Source organism: Seriola aureovittata, chromosome 9 (genome assembly GCF_021018895.1).
Source record: "Seriola aureovittata isolate HTS-2021-v1 ecotype China chromosome 9, ASM2101889v1, whole genome shotgun sequence".
NCBI classification, from domain to species: Eukaryota; Metazoa; Chordata; class Actinopteri; order Carangiformes; family Carangidae; genus Seriola; species Seriola aureovittata.
Window position 1 is genome coordinate 23,638,048 of NC_079372.1, and position 23,194 is coordinate 23,661,241.

General features: G+C 40.0%; 1 protein-coding gene across 1 annotated transcript; it reads right to left on the minus strand.

Moving 5' to 3' along the window:
- Positions 1-709: 709 nt before the first annotated feature.
- On the minus strand, positions 710-22,674 carry bcap31 (B cell receptor associated protein 31). The gene is made up of 8 exons (XM_056384327.1): positions 22,537-22,674; positions 20,034-20,133; positions 17,937-18,037; positions 16,206-16,350; positions 12,258-12,393; positions 5,772-5,898; positions 5,464-5,564; positions 710-4,209 (listed from the first exon to the last, which is right to left on the minus strand). Exons 2-8 carry the CDS (start codon positions 20,123-20,125, stop codon positions 4,183-4,185), a joined length of 729 nt encoding a protein of 242 aa, XP_056240302.1. The 5' UTR covers positions 20,126-20,133; positions 22,537-22,674; the 3' UTR covers positions 710-4,182.
- Positions 22,675-23,194: the final 520 nt, after the last annotated feature.

Consider the following 23,194-nt stretch of genomic DNA (forward strand, 5'->3'; position numbering starts at 1 on the left):
CACTGAGCAAATATTCCACATTTAGGTCCACAAAGCTGGTACAAACATTTCTAAACAGACTGATGAGGAAATCAAACAGACGCTGTGATTATAACCATTGAAAACTGTCAATAAAGCAGTTTCACATTTGAAGTCAGTGTTTCACCGGCGCTGTACGGCCAACGTGAGCGACAGGGAAGGTGTGGAAGCTGAGATTGCTGCTTTGTTTAGAGTTTTCCTCCTTTCCAAATGTTATTTATAACATTATCTCTAGATCCAGATCAGTTTGCTTTCTCAGATAACGACTGAAATGTCTCATTAGTTTGGGACAACAGAACACTTTTTTTTTTCTTGAAGTTGTGTTTTCCACATTTCAGACTTTAGTTAAAACTTGCATCATAAAACCCGGTGACAATTAACTGGGAAACAAAGAAGATGATACCTGTGGACTGTGTCGATGCTCCTCTGGTGGTTTATTTCAGCACTTTGTGTCTCGACTGTGAAGAGTCAGGATTCAGCCCACCTGCGAACAGCGCTCTCTACAGTTTAACATAACTGCCGCCACCAGTTCACTGTCAGAGGATTTTCTTCAGCATATGTGAAAATAAAATACAGAAGAAAACAGCTCCTGTTACAGAGGAAGAAAAGTGTTTAAATACAGAAATACTTGTATGAGGTTTGTTCTGAATGTTTTGCCGCAGAAGCTTCATTAAATCAGACGAAGAAGACGTCTGATTTTGTCTTTTTATTGAAGGTCACAACTAAGATTAAACCTTGAAAACATTTTTAACACATGCAGTTGTCAGCGGACACACACACACATGCTAATCTGAACAAATCAAAGATGAGACATGTTTTTATGGCTAATCTTTTTGTGCATCATCACCTTTAAACAGCGATGGTCCCACTCAACATTTCTTAAAGCTGTAACTGAATAAAGCAGAAAACAAGGCAGATATCCAATGATAAAACCTAAATACAAAAACCTTACAATGGCCGCACATTCAGCATCAACAAACGTAATAAAGTCAGATAAGAGTAAGAGGAATGCTCTCAGTGAGTTTAAAGTCCCAGTGATGTTCATTTCTGAGTCACAAGAAGATTTCTTGAAACCAACAAAATCACCCAAATGTGACGAAAAAGAAAGTGTCGTTATGTAAAACAGGTGCGCTTGATGTCTTCACTCGACCCTGCCGGGGTGAAAACTCAACACATTGCTGGGAATGAAAACAAGCACATCTCTTCAAAAGGTAGGGAGTCACCACTGTCTCTGTTGCTGGTTTACAATGTCAGTAAATCTGAATTAATCAAACTGTTGTACTCGTGGTTTCTCTAAGATGAACTGAACAGTCGCATTGTGGAGAATCTATGTGAGCTAATGATGTGTACCATGTTGACTAAAGAATTTATATCTTAATGTTACGCTGCTTTAAACTGGTCAGGATCTAAACAGGGTTTCTGCAGGTTCACAGATACGTAGAAGATTCTCAGACCTTCAGTTGGATTTTAAAACAGCAGGGATGATATGACCAAGAAATCTTATATCACATTTTTCAGCACCTGCCAGCTGTTTACAACAATAATTTCTAATGAAACCATTTTATTAATGTGACTTTGACTATGATAAGTAGCAGAAAATAGAAAGATTAATCAATTAAAAATGAATTCATTTAATTCAGGTTTTTGCTGAAATCTAGACCCGAATCACCAACAATCCTCCCGTGAAATTTAAAACTTTTTAAAAACTTTTTTAGTAAAATAAATGCATTACTTTTTAAATAATTATCAACACCTGCAGATTCCCTGTTGAAAGTTAATCAACCAATTACAACCACAAAACTCATCAGGTAACACAAGCGTCTTCAGCCCAGAATATTTTCAAGATAAAAGGAAGTTGGTGTGAATGAAACAACAGAAAGACCTCGGTGGGAATTCTTGTTTCTGACCCGTTTCCTGTGAAGAAACTCTAGGTTTGAGTTTCTGTCAGCTCGTCTTTCCTCCAGTCATGAATCAGTGTTTCTTGTGCAAAGGGCCCCTATTAACATACAAGGGAATATGGACTATGTAAGGCCCTTACAATTCTAATGTGTTTCCGTGCTGTACATTCACAAACAGACTGAACCTGGGGCTTTGGCACAGCTGTGCTCTTTGCCCCAGCTTTTAATGCAGACATAACTTAGAAAAACTCAATACCCACCAAGGCCTTTCAGTGACTCTGGAAGTGTGAGAACAGGGAGATCATGTAATCAAATGTAACATTTTTTCATTTATTTCACAGTATGACACATGATGCGTAAATAATTCAACCATCATGTGGATAATAGAGTGATGTTTTACTTTTCTTTCAGGAAAAACTATCAGGAGGACCAGCACTTTTTCACCCTCTCATGTTCACTGTCAACAAATCTGTCCCAAAATTTGTCCCCTAATTTTGACTTTAAGATTTACACATTTGTTTTCTCTTCAGCAGATTTGATGAACATAAACAGCAGCTCAGATAACCCTGGGCTGAATTAAATTACAGCTGCAGACAGAGGGAGAATGGGGGGTTTTCGACACCTGATGGAATTAAACTCCTGATACAACACATTAAATCATCCTGTTTACATACAAATATCACATGTGCTTCTTCCTCAACCAACAACACTTTACTCTCCAGAAAACAACAGAGACTGAAATGTCTTTAACAGGATGAGTTAACTGGAGAAACTGAGTAGCAGCAGATTCTCAAACTTCTGCCAAATGTTGCTGACACTGGGGAAATATGCAGCTGGAAACCGGCGAGGATGGTTTCAGATTGACGAGGCCCAGAAACAGATGCAGATGCAGTTACAGAGCGAAACTCAGCCTGAAAGCCACAAAACAACCCACATATTAACTGTTAAACCCAAAACTCTACTGTTCACTTATGAACAGGAACAAATCACCACCGAACCGCCAGCTGAGGTGAGAGCACAGGAAAGAGGAGAAAAGATCGACCTAATGAGGACGTGGAGCTAATTAAATCCACCATGTTTATCACCAGGCAACAAAGTCAGAACAACAAAGCCTGGAGTTTCTTCTGGTTGCCGTTTCTGCTCTTGTCATGTGGTGAATAATGATCTGCAGATGTCACATGACTGTAACATAACTTCAGGATCTTAAAGTTAACTGGTGCTGAGACATAAACCAGGGACTGTAACTCTAATCTCTTCTGGTATTTCACCGTTCAGACTGTTTCAAATCAATTATTGATCATACTCCGAGCAGAAAATGTGACAGAAAGATGCAGATGTTTTGTTTTTTCTTGTTCAAAGTGACTCACAGATTGAAACCAGGATCGACTGCAGATCCAAACATTCATAAAGCATGAGACATGATTCTAGATCAACCTTTACAACAAAAAAAAAACCAACAAACAAAAAAAACCCCCAAAAAACCAACAAACAAAAAAAAAAAAACAAAAAAAAAACAAAACAAAAAAAAAACAATTTAGGGGAATTTACTTAATTAAAAAACTGGAACAGATAAATTTACACCCTGAAAATCACCGAATTGATTTCTGAGGAATTATTTTATTCTCAAAGAGAGCGAGAGAGCAAGAGAGAGCGCGAGAGAGAGAGAGAGAGCGAGAGAGAGAGAGGAGAGAGAGAGAGAGAGAGAGAGAGAGAGAGAGAGAGAGAGAGAGAGAGAGAGAGAGAGAGAGAGAGAGCTCTGTTTGAAGACCGTCTGAACATTCATCGCAGCCGTCAGTTCAGGAGAACAGGTGTTTTTTAAAGACTGGACATCTTATTCTGAAATGAAACTCTTTCTGTATAAAACATGATTTCAGGAATTTCAGGAAAGTTCAGGTTGTTTTAGGGAACAGGAATGATCAGATCAAATTTTATGAAGCCAACATTGTTTAACTGTAATTCTGCTGTTTAAACATTGTACAAAAAGAAAATTGACTGTTGCAACAGCAATGTGGAAAAAAAAGCTCAAACTTTAAGTGAAAAGAAACTAAAACTTCAGTACAAAAGAAAAAAAAAACTGACATTCTTAGTTTTCTGATAAAGCAGTCAGTCTAATGAACCAATCACAGCCCAGCAATGTCAGTTGACGTAAAAGGAAGTGACATCACTGAACAGGATGTTGAGGTGGATATAGAAGCTGCAGACCGTTTGTCGAGGACGGTGAAGATGATGAAAATGAAGATGACAGAAGCTTGAAACCGTCTCTTTCTCAGTCTGATTTCTTGTCGCTGCTCGCCTGCAGACAAAGAACAGGGCAGTAAAAACACTGTTCCTGCAGACAGAGAACAGGTCGGTAAAAACACTGTTCCTGCAGACAGAGAAAAGGGCAGTAAAAGAAAATGTAATGAATTAAGTTAAGTTTTAATATATTTTATCAACAGATTGGTAAATGAATAAATAAAAAGGATTTTATTTAGTTAAACAACTGGCTGAAGATTAAAGGAAAAGTATAAAGCTTTACATTTACTTTTGATTATTAAATTAATATTTAATCATTTAACTGACGGTATTGATTTTTACATTTTGTCAGTTTCAGGGCTCTGTAGAGGCAATATTGTCTCTGTAATTTGTACCAGCAAATTCTGAAATTATTTTCTCATGATCAGATGATGTAAGTTACTCAGAATCAATGTCAGTTCTAAAAGTGATAGTCGTTGCTGCTCCTGGTTCACTGATGACTGAGTCTGGATAATTACAAAAAGAGAGATGAGAAATTAAAGCTGCAACTTATCAATTAATTACTCTTCTGTTGCAGGTCTACAAAAAATATTAGATCTGACAGGTTGGTCGTCATTGAGCTTCAGGAATCCAGTTTTTTTTTTCCCCCATCCTGAACCAGATCCAGAACTGAAGCAGGGATCAGATCCGAATCCCGAGTCCAAATCCTCTACGTGTACAAAACTGTACAGACAAGTGTGTGTGTGTTACATACACACCGTTATGTAACATAACGTGGTTTGCCAGTTTTCTGACACCAAATCCCCTCCTCTTTGACCTTCTCCACCCAGGGGGTGGTTCATCCCGGGGTCAAACTGGTCTCCAGTCTGCAAACAGCCTCAGGATCAGGATCAGAGTTCTTCATTCTTCATTAAATCCCACAGATTATCAAAGTGAGACGTCTCCTCAGAACCATACACAGATTTATGTTGTGACCAGTTTGAATCATGTCACTTTTTTCTGTGTGAAGATGTTAAACTGAAGTTGGATACATTAGTGATCAGCAGCTTCATCCTTTGGTTCTGACTCCAGATGACGGGCTGACTGTTTACTGTTTGTTTTCTTGAAAACAAACCTCAAGTGTTTTGGCTGATAATACATTTATAAACCAGCAACAGCATTCGAACTGTAACATCTGTTTTCTACCTAACTGGCTGCAACGTGGAGCTTCCAGTCTGCCTTCAACAGATACAGGAGTTTGTGTGTGTGTGTGTGTGTGTGTGTGTGTGTGTCTGTGTGTGTGTGTGTGTGTGTGTGTGTGTGTGTGTGTTACCAGCAGCTTGCTGTGCTCATCCAGCAGTCTGTCGTACTCCACCGTCAGGTTCTCCGCCTGTTTCTTCATGGCTCGAACATCGCTGTCTGATTTCTGCAGAGCTGAAAGAACAGACGACACCGAGGTTCAGAGATCTCCACTTTTGTCTCCTCACCTGCAGCTGTAGCTGTAGCTACACCTTCATCACCATGGTGATATGAACAGAGTGGTCCTTTTCTTTCTCATCCTCTCCTTCCTGGACGTCCAGCTCCTCCATGTCCTTCACCTTCTCCTCCTCCTCCCTCCATCTCTCATGTTCTCCTTCTCACCTTTCTTGGTGGTGTCCAGCTCCTCCTTCAGGGTCTTCACCTCCTCTTTCAGAGTCTTGTTCTCCTCCTGCGGTCCTGCTCCCTTCTTCCCGGCCTCTGGCACCTCGATACCAGCGTCACGCAGTTTCTATCCAGAAAAAAAAAGTTTCAGTTTGATGTTTGTCTAAACTTTATTCAGATTCACAGACATTTGTTTTCATTTCTATCTCAAAGTTTCCAAAGATGTCAGATCTGACTCTCAGGTTAAACTTTGGAGAAATGTGTGAAATGATGCAGCAGATGTAGAAAATCTGGGTCTGATGTAACGGAGCGTCCAAAAGAAACATTACAAGTTCTTCCCTGGATCAGCAGCTTTACCTTGACTACCACTGTCTGTGTGATGTGTTCGCCGTGACAGGAGACTACAGTTCAACACATCAGCTTTAGGTTTATTCTATTTACTGCATTTTTAATTCATTTAATTTTTAAATGTTATATTTATATATAATTAGAGCCCGACCCACTCCTGTGATTTGGGGGTTTAAAAACAATATAATATGTCAGACAGTCTAAACTATCATGAAACAAACAATCTTGATTAAAGCTGAAATGATTAGTCAATTAATTGATCAGTTGATTGACAGAAGAAACTATTTTGAAAATTGATTTATCATTTCACTCCAAGTACTTGCAGATTCGCAGCTTCTCTTTGTCACAGATCATTTTGAACTGAATATGTGAGGATTTAAAGGTTGGAGACGTTTCCTCAAGCTCAGCTATAATTTTCTAATGTTTATTAGACTAAATGTTTAATTAAGTGGAAAAAAAAAAAAAAAATCTGCAGATTATTCAATAATGAAAATAGTTATTTTTTTCTTGGTAAGAGTTACAAAGTGAGTGCGACATTTTACAGTGTAACAATTATGTTATCAGTGCTCGGATGAACAGACTCTAATCCTGTTTGACAGATACAGATGAGAAACATCTGCAGTAAGATGATATATTGACCCCAGCTGATTCATCAGTTTAGTCAGATTATTAGTATTCAGCTTCTCTTCCTCTCCTTTCAGCCTGAGACCAACTATTCCCTGGTCTGGTCTAGTGTGATCCGGTCTGTGGTCTGCACTGAGACATAAGCTACAGTAAAACCAACATTGAAATAAAAGAAACATATGAAAGTAAATTTGATCGGAAACTAACAGTTTAAACTCATGAGGCTGCTGGACTCGTTTCTGGTCGGTGATCAGTTTGGACTCAGTTTGACTCAGCCCACTCAGAGACCAACAGGTGTTCATACCAAACACCTCCTGACCTCTCAGTCCTGACCTCAGAGCGACGCACCAGCTGCTGTGTGAGTGAGAGTGTGTGTTTCATACTGTGGCAACAGAAAAATCCTGCTTTCTGATTGGCTGTCAGGTGACCGTTTAACTCATATATGGACACCTGAGACAAACGTCTGTTCAGCAGCTGTAAATGATGTTATGAATCAGTGTTTGTGTTAACTACAGTCACGCTGAGCGAGTCTGATATTTCTTCTGCTTCTCTTTATTAGTGACTATTTAAAGTACAGTGAGAGAAACTTTCTGTCTCTTCATGTTGGAACTTCCAGAGTTTTATTAGTTCAGATTTCACTGGCTTGGTACAGTTTCGTTCATCTTGTATAATCGCTGACTTATAATCATGATTGTGTGTATGTGTGTCGGTAGCTGTGGGGGTGAAGGAGGAGCGTTTGGTATTCACACCTGTCTGTGTCAATGTCACTACGACTACAGAGAGAGAAACATTTGTTGTGTGTTTTTTCTACCATTTGTGTCAATGAAGCAGCTACACATTTAAATGATGAATCAAAATATGTTCCAGTGTTCTCAATATTTTGCATATTCTCATGTAAAATGCAGCGAAACAGAAAACAACCATTTTTAACATTCACCTGGATAAAAGTGAATAAATTCTAAGTTTGTTGATTTAGAATTTCACAATGGGGAAGTGAGCGTAGATGAGCTACCTGCCACTTTTCAGAGTTTTTTTTTTTTTTTTTTTTTTTTTTAAACTTGTTAAACATGTTTAAAAAATATTAAATGACAGCAAAGTATTTTTACATAGTTCAAAACTGACTAACAATTAAAAATTCTGCACAGTTCACTGTTGTAGCTGCTCAAGGTGGACCTGCTCTAACTTCGTCATATACACTCGAATACTTTAGTCCAGTGGCTCAAACCTAGGGGGCCGGTCCCTGCAAAGGGTCACCCAATAAATCTGAAGGGTCCTGAGATAATTCTTGGGAGAATAAAGTTCTGATTCCCTGATCTGGTTTCAGTTTTTGGACTCTATTTTTATCTGAGTTTTAGCTCTTAGTTTAGGGGAGAAATGTCTTTTTGGTCAATCTGATAACTCAGAGACTGAAACATGACGAGGACACAACCACACACTGATGATCTTACATTGGCCTATGACCTACTCTTCAGATCAATCGTACAGATCACCTCATTCAAAGTTTCTATATTTAGATATCTGCTAACCAGACCGTGTTAACTGTTAAACAGCTAGCCCGCTAACTGCAGCTGGAGACAGCAGTCCTTGTTCTGCTCTGCAGCCTCTGTGACTTTGGTGTAGCTCCACATGAACCAGTTCTCACCTGAGCAGAACAACAACCACTGTCACCAGGTGCAGTCCAAGATGGTGGAGCTACATTTCTAAACAGAAGACAGCTTTGTGGGTGGGTTCTTATGAAGGAAGTGTCACAGCAGTGGAGAGATACAAATCACAACTTCCTGTCAGGACTTTCACAATAGAACCAGACCGGAAATAGGATGTAGATTGTAATTCCGATCATAGATTGCGATACACTACTCAAAGATTGTAACATGATCTTTTAGCCTGACTGCCCACCCGCCCCTACTGATGAAATATGTAAAAATTTAACTACAGCTGTTAAAATAAATGTAGTGCCCAAAACTGGGTTTTAAAATGTGGTGGAGTAGAAGTACAAAGTAGGAAATGGAAACACTCAAGTGAGTAAGTAAAAAGTTAAGAGTATAATTGTGTCACTTTCCACCACTGAAGTGAGAGTGAGGCTCAGACATCAGTGAAAACTCTCTTGTCAAAGTAAAAGCCTTGGAAAATGTAAGATTTGATGAGACTGAAGCTTCAAACTGAGCTCAGCTGGTAAAGTGCCGTCACTCAGTGTGACAGAGTGAAACAGCTGCTGAGCTTCAGACCTTTAACCGAGGAGGGCTTGGCCATAAAACCTAATTTTACTGAACCAATTCCAGCAGCACAAGGTCTCAGGTTCAGAAAGGCCACAGGATCTCAAGGATCCTCATCCAACCCGTACAAGTACACTGAACTACAGCATCACAAATAATCACAGAACGCTATCAACACCTGAGGATTAAAAAAAAAAAGACAACTGAGAACAAATCACAGGCAGTGTTTAGAGGCCAAGAAACATTTTTACAAATCATTTCAAAAACTGTCAGACATCTTCTATTGACTGAAAACTTCAGTAACTAAGGGTGTCAGCATCTAGATGTGTCTAATAGTAAATCCCCTGGGACACCAGTGACTTTCAGGAAAGACTGGACAACAACCAAGGAAGATTGGTGCCTCTGGAAAGACAGATGGACTTCAGGAAAGACTGGTGTGGGTGAATGAAGCCAGTAATTTCAGTCTCAGCACTCACAAGAGGGCGACCAAGGAAGATCTTCCAAGGGCTTCATTCATGACCCACCAACTGGAGGATGTTGTGGTTCAGAGTCAAAACAACCACTCTGAACCACAACATCCTCCAGTTGGTGGGTCAAAACGCAGGACCAGAGACCCGGCTGCAGGCAAGACAGAGCCAAGACTGAGCGGTGTTATGTTTATTTGTTTTATGTTCTATTTATCATGGCATTGTTCTTATGAAGTATAAAATAATTTAAAGAGCACACTTATCTCAATGTTTGTTTTATCTCATGTGGTTCCACATCTTTGAATAAATTCAGCAGCTGAGTGAGAACTGCAATCAGTCTGTTTGTTTTTATCAGTTTTACTGCCTGACAACGTGATGTTGTAAATTATGAGAAAGGTGTCAGAGGGAGCAGGTGCCCTGGTCTGAAAGTAACATTTAACACTTTCTGACAACATGTGAACGCACAAACTCACACACCAGCAGCAGTTGTGTCACCTTGAGTAACAGTGTCTGCAGTGAAATTACACCATCCCGTCAAAAATAGTGACGGTTATCAAAGTCGCACGTGTTCCTGCAGCTCTTCTGCAGCTCCACATGCACGTAACTGACCTTCGAGGCTCCACACAGATTCATATCTCTCTCTCTCTCTCTCTCTCTCACTCTCTCACACACACACACTGTATGAGGACATGGTGTTTCTCTGCACACTCGCTGCAGGAATTTACGATCACAATAATTAACACAAATTGAATAAGGGCTGCAAATAACGATTATATTAATTAGAATAGTTACAATTATAATTTCCCATTTCCGTACTTGATGTCTTCATGTCTTGTTTTATGCAACTATCAGTCCACTAATCCAGAGGTATTCATTTCAGAAGTATCGAATCCTCATTAAAGAAAAGATGGAACAATCAAAATCTTATTTTTGCAACAACTAAAACAATTATTCAACTTTTATACATTTTAATTAGTTGCACATTAATGTTATGTCAATTAAACTGTTTTCACACTGAATTTAGCTCTGGGCTGAGATCTAAACAAACCAACTGCCCTACAAGTAGTTAAACAAGACATTTGTTTACACAGAATCAATGTTAATTAGCTACAACTGGGCAAACTGCTCATCAAAGCCAACAATAATCAACAAGCTGGAGGAACAAATTACATTTACTCTTAAATGATAATACAGAAAAGAGGGAAACACTTCCAGACTGAGCAGCCCCTCACACCTGATCAAGATCAGAAAGACTGTAGTCTGAAAAACTGTCCGAGAATTGAGTCTCTACAGTTCCTTAGTCAGGGCAGCAGTGGATACACCCAGAGAGAGACTAGCCTCCAGACGTCCCGACCAGCAGAGACTTTCTAAAGCAGCTGATTGTAAATTCACCATTTGAGTCAGAAAACATCTGACGTGAACCATTCCTCTCCTCTCTGTTTTGGCAGCAGAAACAGTCTGACCTACTTTAATTCTTTTTATCTGCGTCACATGTTCAGAAGAGTTTGTTGCCATAACCGAATTCCCCTGCAGTGTTATCACAGTTTCATCTAATATGATATTAATCACTTCATTCATGGCTCTGATGATGTCACATGAATGCGCCTGTAGCCGAAGGAAATCCCAGAGTTAACCGAGGCAGCAGCTAACCAGCTTCACAGCACTGGTTATATAACATCATCCTAGTGAAGCAGGTAACCCAGACGTCCTGGTCTACAATATTACAGCCCGTTTTAAATGCATCAGTGCTGACTGTGACTGTAACACCTGGATGAGACGTTCACTGGTCATCAAAAATATTAGATTTTAGATAGAAGATGCAGTTTTCTCTTTTCATCCTGATTAAATAATTCAATCAGGAAGGAGCTAACGTGGCTTTATCAGTGGTAACGTGGGTGAAGAGCTCCTCCTCACCAGTGACAACAACAATTTCCTAGAAACCAAACTGAACTGAACTATCATGAATCAACAGTGTGTGTATGGGTATGGGTATGGGCATGTGTAGATGTGTGTGTGTGTATGCTTGTCACATGCAGATGAAGCAATTTCTTCTTTTAGCATTGGAGAACTTGGTGATCTCTTCACCCTGGACAAACCCCGGTCGGATTACCACAGAGTGTGTGTGTGTGTGTGTGTGTGTGTGTGTGTGTGTGTGTGTGTGTGTGTGTGTGTGTGTGTATGCGTGTGTGTGCACGTGCATGTGTACGTGCATGTGTTTGGGCATGTGTGTGTGTGAGAGAGACATTGTGAATGAGCCACACAGATTGAATGTTGAGTGTTCCTCTTTGAATATTTCCAGTGTTTACTTGCTTCACCTCAGCAGCTGCAGATCAGGGCTGCCTCCTACTGGTGAGTGTCACACACTGACAGTCACATTAAAAGACACAGAGGCATCAATGGTTATGAGACAACAGGCCCCTGGACACAGATACACAACAGGCCCCCCCAACTCCTGATACACAGGAGCAAGTCTCAGACCGAAACAGACAAAAGTCTAGTTGTCCATGGTTGTTGAGTCTCTTTGTGGTTGGGTTCGAGTCTCCTTGAAGTCAGGTTTGTGTCCCTTTATAGCTTTGACTTTCCAAGAACAAGTGTTGTCACTTCATACAGTGGCTCTGGTCCAGTGGACTCCTGACTCCCTGGGCCCTGGTCCAGGACCAGGATCCATACACACAGGCATGTTTACACTAATGTGTTGTATTCTTCTGTTTTGTTTTCATTCTTTCTAAGATGCCAACAAAATACAGCTTTTCAGTCTTTGACAAATCAGTCTTCAAGTGAGGTAATGTGTGTGTGTGTGTGTGTGTGTGTGTGTGTGTGTGTTTGTTTCTCACCTCTTGCAGCGCCTCGTTGTCCTCCATGTATTTCTTGGCGGCGGTGCTGGCACCCTCCGCCTGCTTCTTGAAGGCTTCGTTGGAGGCCATGAGTGAGGCCTGCTGGGAGAGTAGAGTGGCCAGACGACGCAGTAACCTGCAGAAACAAAACACACAATGACTTTATTAAATGTCATTTGTGAGCTATAAAGCACAGTTTAAAAACAGGACGGCGTAACAACAGTAAAAGCAGAGCTGTAATCACTGAAATAAAGCTGCTCCTGCTATATAACACCAAAAACTAGCCTTCACTATTTAACTTTAAACTTTTATATTGATGACTGATCAGAAGTTGATGGAGGATATCAGATATTTTCAGTCATGTATCTTTATTGGTCAATTAGCAAATTAACAGAATTTTCGTTTTCTCTGACGAACAGTCTGAAACCCTAAGATAATTACTATAATAAATATCAAAAAGAAATACATTTGAGATTTTGATGAGTTTACTCTCAGTCAACCACCTGATTTACTAGTTAATTGTTGCTGCTATCTTCAGCACATTTAAGTAGATTTAAGGTTCATTGTCTTAGTCAAAGACACTTTCTCACACACATGACAACAACATATCAGGATTTGAACGAAGACTCTCTGCTCTACCAGCTGATAATGATGATGATTAGCTGCTGTGATCATAACAAAGAGCAACAACTACAAAACAAAACACAACACCTGAGACAAACTGCTGCATCAGCTGTTAGACAGCCACACACACACACACACACACACACACACACACGTATGTAGACAACAGTAAATCAGACTATCTGTCATTCAGGCTTCAACACATCACTCGCAACCTAATATAGCCATTCACCACTTCACACACATATAGTAACAACACGTACGTACGTACACACAGACAGAGTTACCCCTGACATTTCCATGCTGCGGTGTGCGTGTTGTGCGTGTTATATGTGCAGTGCGCTGCATTGACAAGCAGTGATGTAATGGTGGCTCGCAGCAGGGGTGGGCATGGCTGTAGGGGGAACTGAAGGGAGCAAGGGGGCAAATGAACAGAATAACTGCCCCCATTCATGTCAGTCACCGGTCTGCGTTTGTCACTGAGCTGCTGAATCTGATTAAAAAAGGAGCACTCTGCTATTTTTAGATGTTTAATTTGACCACACGACACTGAACTCTGACCTCTCTTCATCCAGGCAGAGACCAGGTTTTAATACAATGTGAATTCAAGACCTTTTTAACAGAGTGACAGAAAACAAATAATAAGGCCAATATTTGTCAAGTATTTGAAGCTCCTGAGATTCTGGTCTGGACTTCCCAGCTGTACAGAACAATACCACCTAAAAGCATGAAGAACATGACCTGGACCTATGATTAGTGAACAGGCCTAGAGAGCAGAACATTTATGTTTTTTTAGTACATTATGAGCAGATGATTTCCTAACAACTGTCTCCTGACAGCCACGAGTTATAACTAATGTTACTGTCCACAGCGGACAGGAAAACATATCCAAGACCTTTGTGAATGAAATTTAAGACTTTTTAAAAACAAAGACACCCTGAGAGACTTCAGTTCATTTCAGTACAAACTACCTGCAGAGACTTGAATATTTTTGAGATAATCCATCACAGTGAAGTGTAACCACAGTTAACAGTCATGTGATATCGAAGCTGTAGGTGAATATCTCCTCAGTGACATCCTGACACGCAGTTCAGATGTTTTGCACTGTTGTTGATTTTTTTTTTTTGTGCTGATGTTGTTTCTTCATGTCATTGTCATTTTTCTTAATGGGTACAGTTTGTCTTGCACTGGTTGTGTGTTCTTCTTTGTGTATTTGTGTTTTTTTAATGTCTCTGTGCCCCCTGTGCCCCCCCCCCCCCCCGGACAAATAAAGTTTCTTGAATTGATCGTTCTGAGAATCTGATCTGACGTAGATATAATCACAGATATAACCACAGTCGCCTTTATTACTGACTGGGTACAGGCTGATTGAGCTACAGAAGATTAAAATCATCAAAAGAGATTCATGAGAGAAATTAACAAGTAGTGATTTATACACTGAAAGAGCCTCAGCCTCACTCCATCAAAAAACTTCCTTTTGTTGTTTGCTTTGTTAATCAAGGATAATCACATATAAACTATGCAGAGCTGAATAAAGACCAGCTGTCCATAATCCATAATAACCCTGAGTGTCCAGTATGACTCAGACAAGCTAGTGCAGATGTTGGTTGTGTGAACAAAGCTGGTTTCAGTCTACATGATACAAAACAAGGCTGAATGAAAACACTGTCAGTGAACGGAGTGCAGTAGTGCAGCATCACTGGAAGTGTTCAGTGGTGTGTGTGTGTGTGTGTGTGTGTGTGTGTGTGTGTGTGTGTGTGTGTGTGTGTGAGACAGAGCGACTGTGTGTCAGGTGAGGCAGGTGTGGTGAGCAGTGAACCATTACTGCAAAAGTGAATGTTCAGTGTGAGAAGAGCTCAGAGTTAATGGTGATAAAGGAACATGTGACCCAGTGACACTCTGAGACTCACTGATGTGTTTTAATAGTTTTTGGAAACAGTGTGGCTCAGAGGAATCTGAGATATCTGGCTGTAACACTGTTGGTTTGTTCCTCTACAAACATCAGAGTGTCAGAAGGAAATATAAACAGTTTCCAGAAGAAGCCTAAAGTTGAGCAGTTTATTACGACAAAACCAGAGGTTTTTCCATGTGAGAGACGTCGGCAGGAAAAGATGCTCTCAGTTCCAAATATGGCTGTCAGTCACTTCATAGGCCTGAAATAATCCCATCAGCTGCCAGCTCTTCAGCCTTTCCATAAACTCGTGCTACATATTTCCTTCTTGGCTGAGCCTGGAAATTCCTAAGTCACAGTCCCAGATCACAGCAGACCGTCTGTCCGAGGGCTCGGTCCAAACGCTAGATGACTTGCTCCTGGACTGTGACTCACCACAGCAGCAGTACAGCATGTGATGCAGCAGCTGCAGCAGCTGCAGGTCTCTGCACATGCTGTACTGCTGCTGTGGTGAGTCAGAGTTCAGGAGGAAGTGCTCCAGTGTTGCTGCTGCCCCCTACAGGTAGCAAGCAGCCATTGAGAGGGGACTAACTTTGGCAAAGTTTCTCTGCTCTCAATCAGTTCACCACAAAACCTTTAAGTTACATTTTTGAGTTTGACTCATTTTGATTCAAACCAACTAATCACAAACACACCCACACCTCATCAATTTCACATGACTGTCAAGTAGCCAATTTATTGATTCCCATAGTTTACAAATAAAAATTAATGATCGACTGTTGCCTTTATTGATTAATATGGAATTCACAGTCACCAAATCATGTCATTATTTTTATTTAATATGTCGTAATTATAGCCAAATGCAGACAGCTGTGTTTTGTTAAGTGTAGTAACCTGCAGTGAGCAGCTTTTTTTTCTTTTTAAATTAAAATCTTTTATTGAGGTTTTGCAGGTGTTTTAAGAAGGAAGTGATGCCCACCAATCGTGACCATTCATACCTGAGGTAGCGTGTGACAGATACACACATGACACGCACAGAGAGGTCCAGTTAACCGGTTTGAATGTGTTTGATAATCAGACAGTAACTTTTTGGACCTCCAGCCCAACAACATGCTGTCCACTAATGAGAACGCACCATGTCACAGAACTCAGCAGCCAATCAGATTTAATGCATGTTTGACCCTGTCTGGGCAGCCAGCCAATAAGGGACAGAAAGAGATTCATACTTCAGAGCTCTGTCCAATCAGGATGAGGCTGGGGAATTTATAGTGACTGTTAATGGACACACACACACACACACACAGCTGCTCATTCTTTCCATCCTACTGTAAAATTCCCTTGTATTTATATCAGCCTGTCACTGTGTGTGTGTGTGTGTGTGTGTGTGTGTGTGTGTGTGTGTGTGTGTGTGTGTGTGTGTGTGTGTGTCTTACAGGCAGAGCAGCAGGGCGAAGCCGGCGATGTACTCGTTTCTCTGAGCTCTGAACAGTTTCATGTGAATGTGTTCGATGGCCGTCGGGTTGTTGGTCAGGTCCACCTTCTCCGTCACACTGTACTTCCTCACTTCACGAAACGCATCTACAGACGCACACAACAGATTAAAGACATGAAGAACACCATCATTCCATATCCAACAAATCGTACTGTTACAAATTAGGGCTGGACACTGTTGCTAATCTCCAGGTTTGATTTACCTGTTACATACTTTCTATACACAATCCAACAATATGCGTCACATTTCACAGGTTTTACTTTAGCTGTCAGAGATGACGCAGAATGATGATCAGAAAGTGGCTAAAATCTTAATAGTAAGTGAATGAAAGAGGGAGTGGTTTCAGCTCTTACACTAGAAACACAAATCACAGCAGACATGGAGTCATGCTGCAGTCACAGTGTCAGCAGACTGAAGACCAGGAGAACTGTTATTCATACTTGGAAGTGTTCACACTTTACTCTGAGGTGGTTTATCCTGGTGCTGACCTTGTAGTCACAGCAGATAAACAGCCCACATCCGCTTCTTTAGTTGTGTTATGTTTGTAGCAAAAGTCAAAACAGATCCAAACAAACAGCTCCAATAAAATGTTTTGTATTAGTGTTAACACTGGATTTTATCTGGATGTAACAGCTGTGGAGCATCTGCAGCCATTCTTCACGTCTGTACCCTCTGGTCCTAATTACAGTTTAAATAATACGATGTGAAAGCAGCACTATAGATTCTCTTGTTCACATCTTAAGAGCATCCACGGTTGAATTACTACAGAGTTGACCATGTGAGTGATGTGTTCAAATTCTCCATGATGATAATATAATATAACACTATACAGTGATTTCCATACATATGTTCTACTTAGGTAAATCTTACATTTCCCTCTTCAAACTCACGTTTGGCCTCACACACCTGTCTGAGCTGCTGCACTGAGTAGAGACTAGAGGCTTCTGTATGTGCATCCACCAGCTAGCATCTACTGACAGTCTGCATGTGAGGCGTTTATGGGGCATCTGTAAACTGTAGCTACATAAAATAACGTGGATTACAGACTTCTCACTAAACTGCATGAGTCTCTGTACACACACCGCACCACGCAAAAAATCTACCTGTTTACTCTTCAAGCACTTCCATATTTACCTCCTGGTCAGATACATTAGAGCTTTTAGAAAAACGTGAGTTTGTTGATTAGCTTTAGCATTAGCCTCTAATGTAAAAAGTGAAAGGCACCTGGAGGTGGCAGCTCACATCCTCCACAAGTGGAAGCAAAGAAATCATCTATTCACTAATCAAACAGACAGTATGTGAGCTCTTATTAATTATGTTCAGCAGCATCAGTTCTGTTTGTACACTTTACTTAATGTCTCAGTGAAACAGCAGTTAGAGCCTCTTCATCTTCCTTACGGTGGCGTGTTTCTGAGTGAAACCTTATGTGTGATCAAATCGTTCAAGGATGTGAGTTGGTCACTCAAAAGGTGGATGTGACAAGACCATAAGGATCTACTTTACTCTTAACCTAAACTGCATTGATAGATCTACTCCCAGGTGGCCAAGCGCAGGAGGTTTCAAATATTACCAAGGTAAAGAGAGAGAGAGAGAGAGAGAACGAACACACACACACACACACGCACGCACGCACGAACACACGCACGCACGAACACACACACACACACAGTACCGATGAGCAGGAAGACGAGGATGGCGATGGCCACCATGAATGAAGTGTTTCCATACAGAGCAATGGTTTGGATGATGCGAGACTTGAAGATCTTGTTCCACCTGCAGGATCAAACAGAACCATCAGGACACAGAGGAAAATAGATACAAGGAGCACAATGACACACACGCACACCTGAGGCATGTTAGTAAACCTGGAGCTCTAGCTCCATCTAGTGGCCCAGAGGAACACACACCACACGCACCTGACAAAAACTAACCAACAAAAAACTGGAAACAAGAAATTCACATAAATCAGATTCTTCAGGTAAAGTTTAGAGACTTCAGGCTGCACTGCGTAAAACATAAGAGAAGACCAACAGGAAAACTGCATCACAACACAGATTCAAACACGATCTAACTTTCTTTTGTCCAAACACTAATCAGACACATTCAGTTTCATAACATATACAACATTTTAAAGAACAAAATATTCATCATTTACTCTGGGGAAAGCTCCTAACATGTAGCGCACTGTTCAGGATGTTTAAAACATGTTTTGTTTTCTCAAAATGTAGATGACACTTTTTAACTTGTACCAAATTTTAAAGTATTGTGTGTTTTTAATGTGTTTCTGTCATGCCCTTCCTGACCTGTGGAGAACGATATCTCGCTCACATGTATGCAAAAAGTATTATGGTTTTGACAAATAAATCTCATTCTGATTTGATACAGTGTACTGAAAGCATAAATCTCTTAAAACTAAAACATTTTCAAATGGAAGTGAACAGCATAGTTTCCATTTCATTTCTAGCTGCTGATTTGATTTGAGTCCATGTTGATGCTGGAACAACTTGTTTCTCTTTCTATGTCTTTCCCAGTTGTAAAATGCAACTATCCTGATACCTGATCAATCTTTTTAGTCCTTTATAGAGCAAAACCTCCAAACATTCACTGGTAAAAGCCTCTGAGATGATTTACTGCTTCTCTGTGTCATATCTGAATAAACTCAATATCCTGGGGTTTTGGACTGATGGTTCAGTAAACCAAACAATTAAAACGAATGCCTCTGGAAATCATAGCAAACATCTTTCACCATTTTCTGAGATTTTATAAATAAAATGATTAATTGATAAATCCGGAAATGAATCTGTAGAATAATAAATGATGATGAAAATAATTATCGACTGCAGTGAGTTTACGCAACTGTTCAGGCACGTTTTTAATCATTTCTTCATTTAGACTCAGGAATGTCCCTCTCGGTGTCAGTTGAGAGTGTTAGTGACGATGTAAATACTGTTACAGAGTGTTTCAGACAAACAGACATGTACTCAGATCTCAGTGATGTTTCTGTTCTGTGCCGAGTTAATCAGAGCTCATCAGTTTGCAGTCAGGAGGTCTGATGGTTTTAATGTGATCACATTCACACACAGCTGCTCTGTGTTTGCTCTTTAAATCAATGAGCTTCTTCAGCTGGAACTGTCTGACTGTACAAGATGCTTTAAATGTTCATGCCTGTGGTTTTCCATGTTTATCTGAGGGCACAAGATTCATTGGTATGATGGTAAAATTTAGACAAGTTTTTCACATGTTTGATGAAGAGAAATATATAAAATAAAATATCAAGACTAGCTCACAACCTAGTATTTGGCGGGACCACATCCTGTCGACATCCAGCCTACTGTCAGCTGGTTTCAGCTCTTTATCTGTTTGTTTCTGTAGATTTGTTGCTAAAGGGTCACTAAAGGGTCTGGAAGAGTTGGTTAATCTAGCGACGAATTCGCCCAATTGTCGGCACTGCTTGTTTGCACCAAATCGTTTTGAAAAACCAACAACCAATTGGGAAACTCAAACTCTTGGCCAGCCGACACTATGATGTAACGTCATCACTCAGCCATTCAGGTTTGTAGGACTGGCCCCACTGTTGTGGTCCAGTCAAAAAAATCTGCTCTGACATTTGAAATAATCTCCCAGCAGCTTCATGAGTGATGTCAAATGACTAGATTACATTTTCTGTTATTCTGATAAATGTTTTCTGCCAGTCTGCTCTCGTCCTCAGTGTCACCTGCTGCTCATTAAACTACAGCAGAGATGAGATGCAGGGCAGGTGAGCACTGACCTCTTGGGTGAGATGAAGGGGATGCAAAGCAGCAGAACAAAAAAGACCTCGGCGTAGAGGAAGGTGGCCACGGCCGTCCACTGCAGACTCATTGTGACTCCTGAACAGAAAACACAAAGAACAGGTTCAGGTGTCACACACAGCTAAAACTAGCTGAGAGGTCCCACAGAGGCTGAGATACAGAGGAACAAGCAGCAGTTTTCAGCACTTTTAGGAACCAAAACATCTTCATTTAACAACACTACTGTAGTCAAATAACATCATCATGCAACCAACAAGTATTTTCACTCATTTAAGTTTTTGCTTATTTGTTCAATTAAAAAGAAAAAAAAGAGGACACATAATTGGTCGGGGTGAAACAATAGTGTTAGCTCTTTGTTCAGGTTTAATGCACTCACAATATCTTTAGAAGAACTAATACAGTGTATGACAATGGAGTGTCTACTTGTCTCATTGTAAATACCAAAATAAGTGATCAAACCTTTGGTGAATAGGATGTAGAAGGAGAACTCAGTCCTTTGAGCAGGAAAAGTATGCACCTCCATTTTCTATAAATCCCACTACTTCCACTCAAAGTAAAAGAAAAGAAACTAACAGTACTTTTATTCCTTTTTCTACATTAAATGTGCAGATTAGTGGTGTTTTAAGAAACAGTCTGAGCTGTTACATTTCTAACCTCACCACAACCTCATGCAGAATATAAAAGTGAATTTAAATCAAAAAGAAAATGAGACGCTAAGTGTGATGTGCTTATGTCTTGAGGTTTCTGAGAACCAGACCTGATACGGCAGGACACACTGCTGAGAATAAAACCAATTAAAATACAGAGCGGCTGAGTTTCCACTCAGTCTGGACATTTGATCTGCCTGAAGCTGATTAGTTTATCTACAAACTCCACTTAGTTTCTAATGCTTTACGTACAACCACTGGTTCAGTCCAACACAGGCAAAGTAGTAAATAGTCTCAATATGATTAGTGCTGTAAATAATGATTATTTCATTTCATTTTCGGCAACTCTACCAATGAAATCTTTAATTAAATGATTAATTACTTGGTCTATAAAATATCAGAAAAGCAGGTCATTTTTGTGTTTTCACTCACAGAATAAAGGAAACAGTTACTGAAGTCTACCTAATAATCAAGCCCAGGTTTGAAAAGTATAAATGTGGGTTTTTACAGTAGACCTGGTCTATTGTCATCTGGACAGGGATGGGCACTGTGTTGGCTTTAATTAGGATTTCTGATGCCTTTCACAACAATAATAGGATAAGAGAATCAGTCACTCAGTGTGCAACAAATCATTTTGGTGTAAGAAAAAAATGCCCATCACAACTTTGCAGGATCCAAGGTGATGTCTTCAAATGTATTGTTTTGTCTGACCGAAAGCCCAAAACCCAAAGATGTTGAAATTATTATTTTTACATCATTATTATTATTGCTATTATACATAAGGGGAAAAGCAGAGAAATCATCTTATTTGAGAGGGTGAAACCAGAAAATATGAAGAACTTTTTCTCTTATTTTGCCTTAAAATGATAAATCGATCAGCACTATAGTTGTTGACTATTTTTCTGTTCATCAACTGTCTGATGATTCTCTTAACTGCTGAATCGGAAGCTGATTTCTGCCTGAGGATGTGCTGGTCAGTGTGAACTGTGTCTGTGTTTTGGGGGTGTGGCAGCTCAGAGCAGCTGTGTCACGCAGTGCTGCAACAAGGCTGTAACTCCTGCTAACACACAGCACAGAAGCACACTACAGTTTATTATCACTGTTTCTTTTCAAACATAAAAAGAGTGAGGCAGCATGCTAATATTTTGATTGTGACAGTTAAAGGACTTAGTCCGTCACAATTTTTTAAACTCTGTAGTTAAAGAAAATTATATTTTCGCTAGAAGAGGTTAGAGATTTGCTGTTTACTACCTCAGAGATTTAAATGAACAGTCCAGGTACAGCCAACAGGCTAATGAAAGCTTCACGCTCAACCTGAAAACACCGTTTTCTGATAAGACAACTAGACTTCATTTAAAATCTGAACCATTTAGTGACACGGTGAGATGATTAAAAAGTAGGCCGAACTGTCCCTATTAAAGTTGAGTGTATCTGCTGAAAGGTGGGCTGATGAACCGCTGTTAATTAGCCAACTTAAAACTTAGAAGCAGGAGTTTTATTGAGAACAGGGTGTGCCTCATAACGTCGGGTTAAGGTCCTGTCTATTAGCTTGAATGTGACAACAATCTAAGCTAACATGCTAATGTGTTGTTAGATACATCTACGTGCTGGAAACGTGTATTGTTTTTATTCAGATATCCTTGTTTAACATTGTTTGTATCCCCGAGTCTGAGTCCTACAGTTGTACAAACTATTTGAGTTTGTGTCGCCGAGTTTTAAGTTTCCAGACTTACGAACTAATTGTTGTTAGCATGCTAACAGCGGTTAGCAGGCGTTTCCTTCAGCAGGCTATTATAAAAATAAAACACTACTCATTTGGCAGGTTGGGACTCACCTGAGAAACTCCACAAAATCAGAGAAATACGGTGGCGAAGGAAACAGACGCTACTCTGTCAAGTCAGCTAGCCTGTTAGCTTAGCTTCGTGTTATAAACACTTTCGTCTTCCGGCGTTTAATGCCACCTCATCCCGATCCCAACACGTGATTGGATATACCGATAAAGAGGGGGGAGTCCCTGACGTACAACTCATTACGTCACAAAATCACATACATGCGAATTCAAATAGCTTTATTGACACGAATACGAACACTCACAATTTACAATAAATTCAGAGTAAATGCAAATAGTAAAAAAAGTGTATATAACTTCATGTAGCAAGCAAGAAGCAAATAAATAGATAAAATAATTCAATCCAAAAGGTTTATTTTGGGTGTGTATGTGTGAGTTAAAATTAAATAATAACATCAATATAACATCAAATACTTAAATAGTAAGTCTTCGATATAATTTATAAATATCTATCTATCTATCTATCTATCTATCTATCTATCTATCTATCTATCTATCTATCTATCTATCTATCTATCTATCTATCTATCTATCTATCTATCTTCACAGTTCCCCTCAGTTGACCAGCAGGGGGAAACACTGTCCGCAAAAAAACTTTCTCTGTGCTTTCAACTGAACTGTGAGTGGAGACATAGAAGAGAAG